Here is an 11,800-nt window from a genome sequence, read left to right as displayed (position 1 = left end):
GCTTTGGCTTAGATGTGATGGTCGTTAGTCATGGTCCCGGGCAGTTAGTTATCTGGTAAGTCTTTCTGCTTCTGCCAGCCCTGCCCCTTCCCATCCCCAGGCTCTCGTATAGAAGGAGTCTATGATCACGTGTATCATGGTGTTCTCGATTTGTTGAACCATTTGATCACCTCTAGGGTGAAATCGTCTCCCCAACCCCACTGGGTCTTGTTGTCACCGCGGCACAAATCATCAGCAACAACCACCGACCGTTGAAAGGCTGGCATCCGTGTTTGACGAATTATGCCTATTGACAGGTATCCCGGAATAGGTTGTTCTTTGCATGAGAGTTGAACCATCAAGGTCGCTCCATACCGAATTTTTGTATAGGGTGAGGTGATTTAGCATTTTCGCCCGTGTTCCTGAGCCGAAATCCGTTTTCTTTGCAGTCCTTCCCCCCCAAGAATAATTGGTTCAGATTAAAAAAGTATTGCCGTACGTCTTATTGCGATATTCATGTCGTGCGATCCGACTGACCCAAGAGCAGCCTTGACCACTAATCAGCGATGCGACAGCATTTCTCCATCATCTCATAGCTACCTTTCCTTCGCCCGAGGGGGAGCATCGTCGCCTGAAATGAACACCGAAAACCAAGGCAAACATCTTCCCTCCCTAGCCCCTGGGCCCCGAGGCCCCGTTGCAACTGGATCAACCACATTGGCCAAGTCAAGGAAGAATTCGACAGCATGTTTGCCATGCAAGCAGGCAAAGCGAAAGGTAATACCTGGACTCTTAGTTCTGCATACAAGCAGTGGGGAAACACAGGGAGGGAGGGAGACTCTGTGTGCATGCGTGTCTCACTGAATCATATTTGGCAAACCAGGGCCTCTCTCCTGACGAAGTACCCTGTATCCTTGCCCTTCATCTGCCCATTCACCTATTTCGCGCTCCTGCTAACGAAGAAGGATCACAGTGCAGCGGACGCCCGCCACCTTGTAAGGCATGCCAAAACACTGGGGGATGCATCTTCGATGAGACGCTCGACTTGAGGCGAAAGGTCGCTGCGAGGCGCACCCAAGGAGAGCTAGAGTACTACCGAGGCCTGCTATACTCGCTTCTCGAAATGCTTCGATCCTCAGATGAAGAAAAGGCCCGACAGATGCTGGAAAAGATCCGTGGCAATGCCCAACTGAACGACCTCGTCACTATTATCGACGCTCCTGCCACTGATTTCAGTGACGCAAGTTCAGAGCACTCCAAGAGCGTTGGGCCTGCGGAAGATATCCCATCGCAGCACGAGCGCCCAGTTGTCGATGCCCACTTGCGGATAACGGTGGAGAGGCTATGTGATATTCCCCTGTTTCAGGTATCTTCCGGGCCTTGGACAGTGGTTACTAATGATGACCATCTTGTTTCGCACCTAATATCGTTGTACTTCACTTGGGATCATCCGTTATTGCAGGTCGTGGATCAAGAGACGTTCCTAAAGCATATGACTACCAGAGAAACCAATCCAGATTGCTGCACCTCGCTGCTTGTTAATAGCATATTAGCGGTGGCAAGTGTGCGTTGCTCCCATCCTCCTTTCAATTTGCTATTTCTGACGACAACAAGATCTATTCCGACTTTCCAGAAGTTTTTGCTGTCCCTGACGATGAGACGTCACGGGGGCAGCATTTCTATGCGGAAGCAGAGCGATTGTGGAACGCGGAGGAAGGCCGCGTTTCTCTGGCCAATATTCAAGCTGTGGCCCTAATGAGTCGTTTGTATGGCTTGCGAAGAGATCCCCCTCCCTACTTACATAACCGATTCTAGCAGCTGACTAGTTGAAGCCTGAAATTCCAAGGTAAAGATGACCTGAGCTGGCTTATGCTCAGGCAAGCTGTACAGCTCGCACAAGATTTTGGCATGTTCATGTCACCGAGGATGGGACACCACCAGTGGGAGAAAATGTCTCTCCGACTGCAGCATGCTTGTGCAATCACTGCTTGGGGTCTTTTTATTTTGAACGCGTATGACGGTATCCCCGACGTGTACCGACCAAGCTAACCGGCTGAATCTGCAGGCAAACGTCATTGCATAGTCGCAAGGTCGCAGAGTTGAAGCCACCGAAATATAAACCTTATCCTGTAACTGCGCTCGATGATGATTTTATGTGGACACCGTATCCTCGCTTCAATCAGGTTGGCCTCGCCAAACACCCGGCATATCTACGACTCGTCATGACCAAAATGATCGATTTGACCGAGATTGTCGCGGACATACCGGATCTGCTGTTTGACAAAGGGCTCGACATGCCAATCGGCGAACTGTGGATAGCAGCCAATAAGAGATGCGTTCGCTTGCAGCGATGGCTTGACAGCCTTCCGAAGGACTTTGAAGCCGACGATGAGAAACTACCACAGATCTTATACCTGTAGTAAGAACATGAATTTCACAGAGCAGATGTTTACACCATCTCTGACTGTCATTTAGTATCGGATATCACCATACGATTATGGTACTATTCCAATATTTCTTGGAGCATCAACATTTCGGGCCCACGTCCCATCCATCGGAATTTGAACAGGCCCGGTCAAATCAGCTTCGATCGGCGAAGCAAGTTGTCCAGTGTCTCCGCTCGTACCATGAAGCCTATGGATTGCGACAAATACCCAGGCAGATGCTCGAGCCCACCAATAGTAGTCTCCTTGTCTTTCTGAGTGCCTTGAACGAGGACGATTCAAAGGATGCGTTTGTGGAATTGTGTCGGTTTCTAGTGGCTTTCAGCAAGAGATTCGCGGTAGCTAAAGAGATGCTTCGCAATCTAGAGAACATTGTTCAGTCCTCGAGGCTCACATTACTCCCAGAAGCTGTTGCTGTACTGGATCACAGGGGGCAGGAGACTTCACAATGGCTGTAAGCCCGGGTATCATAGCATTATTTGCCAGAACGGCATTGTTACTCCGTCATTATGTTTGCATCGAATCATTATAGAGATATCAGATGGAATGGATAGTGGATGAAAGTCGAAGGAGCAGGTTCAATTGGAAGGCATGATGGGGGAAGATCAGATCCTGTACCACGAGGGGGGAAGAGTTTCCCTCAGTAGTGTTAATGTGTGTTTCCTGAAAAATGCGGCATCTGTTTTTTTTAGAGAAAGACCACGGTAAATCGTCAGTAGATGATAACAAGAATCAACTCAGATGGGAAGATCCCGAGCAAAGACGATGAAATAGATAAAGCATTGAAGGAAGACGAAAGTGGCGTGAGCCAGTGGACGACAGTTGCGAGTTTCGAGACTGAACCCGGAGATCAGTCCGCCTGCTTGGGGAGGAACCTGTCAAGGCAGAACGGGGCCAGTGATAGCTGGTTGTGCCGGTAGGATAAGTTTTCCGTACCAGCGCACCAATAATTTCCTACACCAAACACGTCAAGGGCGCCCGCCAGCCTCCCCTTCCAACCTCCAGAAGCCCATCAATTCTTTCCCTTACCGCCGACCAGCATCTTGCCTTGGGTTTGGATTTTGGGAAAACCTGGCTTTTCGGTTGCTTCCATCATGTAGTACTATCTTTCGGCAAGGATTTCTTCATTCATGCATCTCAGTACACCTCTTCATGTCGATGCTGCATCACAACTGCTGATGACAGCCCTCATGATGGGAAAGACGACTGTTCCGACCATCAGACTGCCTCGGTTGCTTCTTCTTGTTCTTTTGAAGGTTGTTGAATAGCGGGTTCTAGGGCCACTCGTCTGGAGGACATCACCCTGCCTCTCTCTTCCCTCTTCATCGTGCATCTTCAGGCCTTGATGTGATACTTGTTGGATACAAGGACTCCCTCACCCTTTAGAGACACGTCTATCATGTAGTGAATGGGTAGTATCATCCTAGTCAATTCTGCACGGCATGTTCACACAGTATACAGAGTAGTAAAGTTAAGGTTGCCAGCCATGTCTACTCTGCAGAATACTAGGAAAGATCTTTACCAACTACTATATCTACTCACGAATCATGAATCCTTAAAAACTGCAAGAGTACTTATTAGGCGAATATGTAACTCTTTAGATGTATACAGCAACTATACCAACGCAGGCAAATAAGGAAAGCCTTCTTATATCAATCATAGTATATGCAAAACTTTTATAGTTGCCCTTTCATGATCTGATAAGGACAGGGAGGGTGCGCCACGGGCAGCCACAAAACCTGCCACCAAGGATAGATGCATAGTAGTTACTATAGACTACATGGAATACTTCAATTCATATCATGCTACATATACTCCGTATCTATCCGTTTTCAACGAGTGCTTCGACAGAATGGATATAATAGCGGGATTGCTTGACATTCACGACCTTAAAATCTGAGGTATATATGAATGCATAGCAGCATGCAGCCTGGTATGGAGTACTACTCAATATTGGACCGGCAACCAACACATACACCTGTTGTACCACGGAAGGCTGCACCAGTAAATCAGTCCGGGAAGCGGTCTGCACCGCCACACTGAAGTATTTGGCAATTGCAATGTAGAAAGGGGAAAACAATAATGCACAGGAGGTGAACTTATTGTACAAATAATATGAATTGCATAGCTAAGCTGGTAATCTTCTCTGTCACTCGGTGTCTTGGGAATATTGCCCATTGACAGATCTCTGCACTATACAAACAGTAGCAAAGGGGTTGGGGGGGGAGGAATTACCCCCTTCGTGGCACTGTGGCTGAGACTACATCTAGACCATGGTCTAGCCCGACTCATTTTCCCAACATGAATGGGGAGGGGGGAGGGAAGTGGTCCCTGACGCAGCAGAGGGGGTGATTCACCATGGACAGTGTATGTTCTTACCAGTATTAGAATGTTTCCCCCCGCACCATCCATCGTATCTATTTACCAAGTATCGCAAAAAATAGGGGAGGGATTTAATCTCTCCTATTCTTAGAGCAAACGGGGAGTTTTCAAGAATGGATCGGCCACAGATCATCAACCCGTAATCCGCCAATTTGATACCGAGTTTCTGCGTCGTGCAAGGCGGGGGGCGACGGCCTTGCCTTTGGGGTCTGAGCTGACCTTTTCATAGATGCTAATTCGTAGTATCACGAAGCGCTAACGTGTTATCGTCGATGTTACTGGGGTACCTAGTAGGTGTCTAGACTTTTGGTATGCATTATGTTCAACATTCCAAGAGCAGACTAAGAGGGGAAAATGCCTCAAATGATGCAATGCAGTGAAAAAGGGTAAAAAGTGAAAAAAAAAAAAAAAAAAAAAACATCACCAAATCATACCTATCCATTACGGTCATTCATGCATAGGGCAAGTCTCATTTGAGGGTCTTGGGATTTGTTGTTAATCTGGTATTATTGGTGGATTGTCGTCAGCTGAACGATGATGCCTGAGAAACGGACAGTTGGTATGTGGTTTTCTCCAACTATCTAGCTACTACTATGACTACTTTGTATTTGTCTGAACCGATTAACGTTATCGTGAACATCCTTTGCAAAAGGGTCTAGTGAAACGTGTCTTAAAAAAAAGAGAGGAATGATACACGGGTGATACAGAAAGAAAAAATGGGAAACCTAAAAATGACTCCTGATCCCAGCGGGGTCCTCTGCCACCGCCTCAACAATACTATGTAATTGCAACAAACAGCGCCGGTTGGTACACAGCCCAGATACGGTTACCATACGGTTTGCAAGAGGGGACAGGAGTGGTATTATGCCGTCAGAGCACGTCACGCGACGGGGGCGGTGGGCCGTGGCACGAAGAAAGCGGTTAGTCTGGCTGTTACGGCCACTTTGCGGGAATCAAGAGTCATACATCATCCCCATAGTTTACTTAGTAGACTAGTTATCTTGCAGGCCTGACCGTCTCCTGCTGCCAAGCTGCTGCTGCTCCTCCTCCTCCTCCTACTTGCTACTGTTTCTATCTCTTCACTGTTCTCCTCATTCCCCCTCGCTCGGACACATTCTCTCGTATATTTCCATATTGTCTCAGCATCATATTCATATTCATCTGTTTAATTCTCCCAGAATTGACTTTCCCCACCCCGTTCCTCCCCCCCATTCTAGAGCTTGGGCTGAAGTCCTCCTTCCATCATTGCGTCAACACTTGTTATCCTTGCCAGGTAAGCGAATCAATTCCATGTCCCTTATCAGTCATTGCAAATATCGTCCTTTCTCTATCGTTCCAAATCCCTTGGAACGGCTTCCTATCCGCCTTCAGAAGTCTGCTGGACAAGCCAAGACAACGAAGAATGTGAGCGGCTTCGCATGGCACCTATCTTATCGACCTGCTTCCGGCTACATATGTACAATCCCTGCCACAGAGTTCGCCTCGTGCTCTCTTCTGCAGCTCTTCCGCTAGCTCCTCTACTAGCTGAGATAGTGCTCTCTTCTATCTTCCCACTGGGAGCACGTCCCCCCAGACTGACCATCGCCCCTGCATCCTGTCCTGTTTCCGTGACCTATGTATGCACAGCTGCCCTGTGCTAGCTCCAATTCAAACCCAACCCTCATCACTTCCCCGCCATCGAGATCCAACTGGCTCATGTGACACTTGTTCAATGCTCCGCTGAGACTGACGATCGTTAGAATTGATTTCCAGCACATACCGAAACCATATTTATCAGACCACCCAGACAATCATGTCGAGTCAAACAGCTCCAGTCATCCCTCCCCGACCGTCAAGATCACCTCAACAAGGCCTTGCACCTTCCTCAGCAGACATGCCTAGGATCCCTCCTCGTCCTACCCACCGCATTGAGCGCTCAGTGTCTCCCTACCGCGATAGCTATGCACCTTCTCCTTTGAATGAACTGCCCAATGGTTCGGGCGTGAAGCGTACCCCCTCGACCGATCTGCCTCCCCGTCCTCCGAGTGTCACAATTCCCTCTCTGGGTGAAGAGGGTATCGAGTACGAAGACTTGGATGTTGGCAACGCCTCCGACGCCCACCAGTCGACCCCCGCGGAAACACGTAACGTGGGAAGCGATCTCAAGCTCCATGCGCCAAGGCCATCATTACCCTCCTCCAGTGCCAAGGCCAAGGTGCAGGCTGTCACACGTACAGATTCTCGTCAAGCTGCAGCAGCCGGTCTGGGCCGTGCCGGGTCTCCTCTTCATGATGATCATGCCGAAAGGCCCACTCGCTCATCGCATTCGCGGGCTAGTGGCTCACGCGCCGAGTCTTCAACCGCGTCCGCAGATCGCAGACAGTCACTCCACGGTGATGATCACGGAATTCCCGAGATTGGGCAGAGAGTGCCCATGTACCCCAACGCGGGCGATGTCCAGGCTCCGTCTCCAAGTCCATACATCGTGGAGCACCAGCAGCAACGTCCAGGTCGGAGTCACAACAGAACCCGTAGTGGTCGTGAGGCCTCTCTGCCACCCGGAAGTTATGGCCTGCATGGGCACGGTGTACCTACAAACGACAAGTTTGAAAAAGCGTGGTACGAGAAGCACCCTGAGGAATACGTCAAGGAAGAACAAGGCCAATATGGTCCTGGTGTTGGCACGCCTAGACCAGATTGGGCTTTGAGCAGTGACGACCTGAACAAGATTGTTCGAGGTTCTGCTGTCACTGGCTCTGGACTTGGTACGTTAACTAACAATACGCTTTTGTAATCGGAATGTTAGTGCTGATAATCATATTTCAGGTACTTCGCCTGCTGTGGCGGGAACTCCAGAGGAGGAAGTTGGCTACATTGCCTCTGATGAGTATACGCATCGCTTGTCATCGCCACCTCCCGAGTCACGTCGGGATTCTCGTCCGGCCTTCGAGTCCCCACTCCGCAAGTCCAGCTTACCAGCCGCAGAGTCCCAGGCACAACAGGATGAGGCTGTGGAGAAAGAGGCAGTTGAGAAGCCACAAGAACCTCGAGTGATTCATGTTGACGAGCCGTACCACCACTTGCACCATCCCGATGGTTTCGCCCAGACTCCGGATCCGGAAGAGCTTAACCGCGGCTTTGCTGATGGCAATGAAAACGACGAGCCCATATTGGCTGCCGACGAAGTACGCCCTGAGTCGGCCTACCAGCATCCCGCTGTCTCTCCTTCGTTTGAACGGAGTGGTAATGTTGATTATGAAGGCAGAAGTCACACACCTAGCGCCACGCACAGTAGATCTAACAGCAGGGCTGCTAGTGTACAGAGTGGTATGCCCGCTTTGACGCGATATGACTCGCGCGAAGAGCATGGAGGCGTCTACACTCCTCTTGAAGATGTCGAAGAATATGAGCCCCTGTTCCCTGAGGACGATGCTAAGGACAAGAAGACTGTCTCAACTGCAGAGCGCTTCAAGCAGCGTCCGGAGCTCAAACATCGGTTCCCTAGCCAGGATATCTGGGAAGATTCGCCTAACAGTCTGCAGCTGCACGCTACGGTGTCTACCCCGGAGGGCCCCAAGCAGGAGGTGTTTGAGACTCCTGAGCAAGAGTCTTTCCGTAGAAGCCACGCGAGTCACTTGGATCCCCATCAGGTCGCAACACAGATTTTGGAATCCGAAGAGCATGACGAGAAGCCCCCCGCTCGACCGGAAGTGGCCAAGCAGAGATTCCCCAGCCGTGACATCTGGGAGGACGCCCCTGAAAGCCATACACTAGTGACGACCATAGAACCGTCAGAGGAAGAGGTCAAGAGCCCAGAAGTCCCCTCAAAGCCGAGCATCCCACTACGTCCTCAGAAGCGCCCGCAGCAGACAACAGCAGTAGATACATCAACGAAGCCGGTCACCTCACCTACTGAAAAGCGTCAACCTCCAGTCATCCCGGATAGACCCAAGCCTCAGATTCCAGCCCGTCCAGCCAAGCCTATCTCTCGTGCAAGTCCCGAAGAGTCAAAGGATATCGCTCCCAAGCCCAAACCAGCCGTACCGGCGCGTCCTGGCGGTAGTAAGATTGCTGCACTGAAGGCAGGGTTCCTGTCGGATTTGAACTCACGGTTGCAGCTTGGCCCGCAGGCCCCTCCCAAGCCTCAGGAGAAGAAGAAAGAGGAAGAAGCCGCCCCGGTAGAGAAACAACCATTGAGTGATGCTCGGAAGGGCCGCGCCCGTGGACCCGCGCGGAGAAAGCCTGCCGTTGAGAAGGCCAGCACGAGGTTACCCACTATTCCTGAGGTCAGAATCACCACAACGTTGAATGTCTGGCAAGTTGGTGAAGACGGTAACTTGGTCGTTGGATCTGAAGCCAACTCTGCTGTTCCTGATACCAAGCCCGATACCATGGCTCCAGCGATCGCAAAGAATATCGCCGGTGAATCTGTTGATCCGCAGCCATTGCCGGAGAAGGAAGAGGATGTCTCAGCTTCACCGAAGGACACAACAGTCACTGAGTCCAAGGAGCCTACATTCACCGAGGCTGCCCACTCAATACCAACTGACAGTGCGGCTGAGCCAAGCCCCGCTGTAGAACCCGTGGTCAAGGAGAATGTCCCTATTGCCAAAGAGACCTCATCCCCTGAGCAAGACGTCGACAACGTCGCCGAAACCCTAGCCGCCTCTGCAGACGGCAAAAGGCCTTCGGAAGGTGACATTGGCGAGACCCAGTGAAGTACCGGCTATTGACGGTTGTCTGATTCTACATGTTGCTTTCTCATTTCTTTTTCCTTTTTCTTTCATTTCTTGAGACACTCGTGCACCCCACCGTCTTGTTTCACTCCCTTGATAGCACATACACGCATAGTCTACCATAACCTCTGTGCAGTAGCTATAGAGCAGCAACAACAACGACAACAACCACCGCCAGTCAACAACACGTAAGTACAGCTAGCCAGCCAGTTAGCTAGCTTAGCTTGTGTGCCCACCTTCCAGCAGTGCTATTCGTATCATTCATCGTACTTTACTCCTTTGGTACATCCGCGTGAGGGTCACTCTGCCCCTTGGTCCTTTCTACTAATCATCAACCTTCACCTAAGCCGAAGTTCAATCTTTACACTTACTGATCAGATCAACTCCTAAAATAATAATAATACCACTACAGAGATGAGATAGAGGAGTTAGGTTGTCAAAGTTCTGCGAATTGCAAGAGTTGTCAGGTTACGTTAATATCTACTGTATGAATGTTGTATAGATATTACTACTAGTACTAGTAATAATAGGAATTGATCGATTTGAAAACTAATGATGCATGATGCATGGCATGTATGCTAGCTAGATATGTCTGGATTAATTACATACAAAGTAGTAAACGAAAAGGCTAAAGGACCGAGCAAATGATTAAATAAACTTCAATGGGAAGGTTTTTGGCAAATTCAACGGGGGACCGAGAGCAAAAGGAAAGGGTGTTATCAGGGCTGCTTTTGGAAGTTGGAAGATGGATGGTATAGTATAAGAAGGAATATGACGGCATATGATGATGGTTTTGAAATAACGACTGAGATTTCCCCTTTCTGGTTTCTGGATTTCATTCTCGTTCGTTTGGGAGACTACCAGGTCCTTCTTTTGCAAATTGCCATTCTTTATTTGATATGGTGATGCGACGGTATGAAATGGATTTGGATTATATATCTGTGTTTTTGTTTTTGGTTCTTCTCTCTCTTTTTGTGTATATCTCTAGGTGATTTGGGTATCATGTTTACTCTCAGTAGCTAGTAGCGAGGTTTGACCAAGGCGCTGGATGTGAAGCACAAGCGGCTATTCCGGCAAAATGTCGAGTAGTCAAACTGCTTGAAAAGGGCAAGGTCTAGCCCATTTAACTATTAGGCAGGTTCTTCAAGTCACCCTTTCCATCTTTGATCCACTCGGGATCGATCAGGCGCTCTCTTTCAGCATATAGCTGCTTGTAAGCACCGCGGATCGTACCATCGCTGACATGGGCCACCTGGGATATCTCCTTGGCGCTCTTGCCATGTCCCATCAGGTACGAAGCCATGTAGATGCAGGCCGCCACAATGGACAGGGGAGAACGTCCAGCCAAATCTCCCATCGTTGTCACGCGATCGGATAGAGCAGAGGAGACGCTGGTAACCTGGAAGGGCAGATCCAACAGGTTACAGAAACGGTTGCAAAGATCACTAGGCTTGGTGGAAGTCGTAGCGGTGTATGTGTCGTTGGGGTCAGGGACACCTCCGCTGGAGACCACAGCATTGATCCGCTCGAGGTTCTGCGCAGTGAAGAACTTCTCCAAAGCCTTGTAAATACGACCAATTTCTTTCCTCGTAACCTTGGTCACCGCGAAGATCTCAGTGAAGGTACGTGGCACCTTGCACTGGCGACAGGCGATGAATATACAGCCTGCAATGATCACATCCTGAGACTTTCCCTTGAATGCCTTGGCATCGTCCACAATCTTGAAGAGGTACTTCGCTGTGTCTGCCACGTTCTTCTGGATGTTGAAACCATCGCAGAGAGCACCGATTTCCTTGTAGGCTGCCAGAAGAGCTTTGTTTGCCTTTTCACTTGACTGCTTGTTCTGAGCCCGGTAAAGGTCGCGAACGCGGCCCGACCCACCACTAGCAATTTGGGTCTCCAGCTGATCACCGTTGAGAAGTGGGTTCATTGCATCTCCAACACGAGAAGGGTCGTCGTTGTTCTGATCGTCATTGGAGAATGTACGCCATTCAGAGTGCATGTCAATTTCCCGATCAGCGAGGACCAGTCCACATGAGCCGCAAACAGTTTCGTGGGAACCAGGAAACTCCAGATTCGGGGGCACTTCTTTGCACTCGGGACAAATGACGTGGGCTGAAAGGTTCTTCTTCCATTGGCCTGGCTCGGCCCTAGCGGCAGCAGGGGAAACGGCAGCCATATTTAGAGGCAGTGTGATGAAGCTTGGATGTATCGTTCTTTGAAAGGTGGTAAAGAGAAACTCGGGGCTGCAGGTGCAATGGCCTTCGAAGGGCAAGGTGA

General features: G+C 49.8%; 3 protein-coding genes across 3 annotated transcripts; 2 read left to right on the top strand and 1 right to left on the bottom strand.

The window, feature by feature from the left end:
- The first annotated feature begins 127 nt into the window (after positions 1-127).
- On the top strand, positions 128-3,224 carry BO87DRAFT_331030 (putative C6 transcription factor). Its single transcript, XM_025620322.1, has 7 exons — positions 128-370; positions 555-756; positions 953-1,543; positions 1,594-1,745; positions 1,812-1,991; positions 2,045-2,398; positions 2,455-3,224. The coding sequence occupies exons 2-7, from the start codon at positions 616-618 to the stop codon at positions 2,879-2,881; spliced, it is 1,845 nt and encodes a 614-aa protein (XP_025481444.1). The 5' UTR covers positions 128-370; positions 555-615; the 3' UTR covers positions 2,882-3,224.
- A 3,373-nt stretch (positions 3,225-6,597) lies between these two features.
- On the top strand, positions 6,598-9,502 carry BO87DRAFT_304592 (Aim21 family protein; the record flags this gene model as incomplete). Its single annotated transcript, XM_025619284.1, has 2 exons — positions 6,598-7,549; positions 7,611-9,502. 2 exons carry the CDS (start codon positions 6,598-6,600, stop codon positions 9,500-9,502), a joined length of 2,844 nt encoding a protein of 947 aa, XP_025481443.1.
- Positions 9,503-10,643: 1,141 nt separating this feature from the next.
- On the bottom strand, positions 10,644-11,699 carry BO87DRAFT_304706 (transcription factor SUA7; the record flags this gene model as incomplete). Its single annotated transcript, XM_025619290.1, has 1 exon — positions 10,644-11,699. The coding sequence occupies one exon, from the start codon at positions 11,697-11,699 to the stop codon at positions 10,644-10,646; it is 1,056 nt and encodes a 351-aa protein (XP_025481442.1).
- Between the last annotated feature and the right edge of the window lie 101 nt (positions 11,700-11,800).

Source organism: Aspergillus neoniger (assembly GCF_003184625.1).
Source record: "Aspergillus neoniger CBS 115656 unplaced genomic scaffold BO87scaffold_10, whole genome shotgun sequence".
In the NCBI taxonomy this organism is placed as follows: Eukaryota; Fungi; Ascomycota; class Eurotiomycetes; order Eurotiales; family Aspergillaceae; genus Aspergillus; species Aspergillus neoniger.
Note: the sequence above shows the minus strand (reverse complement) of the source record. Positions and strands in the feature narration are given on the sequence as shown.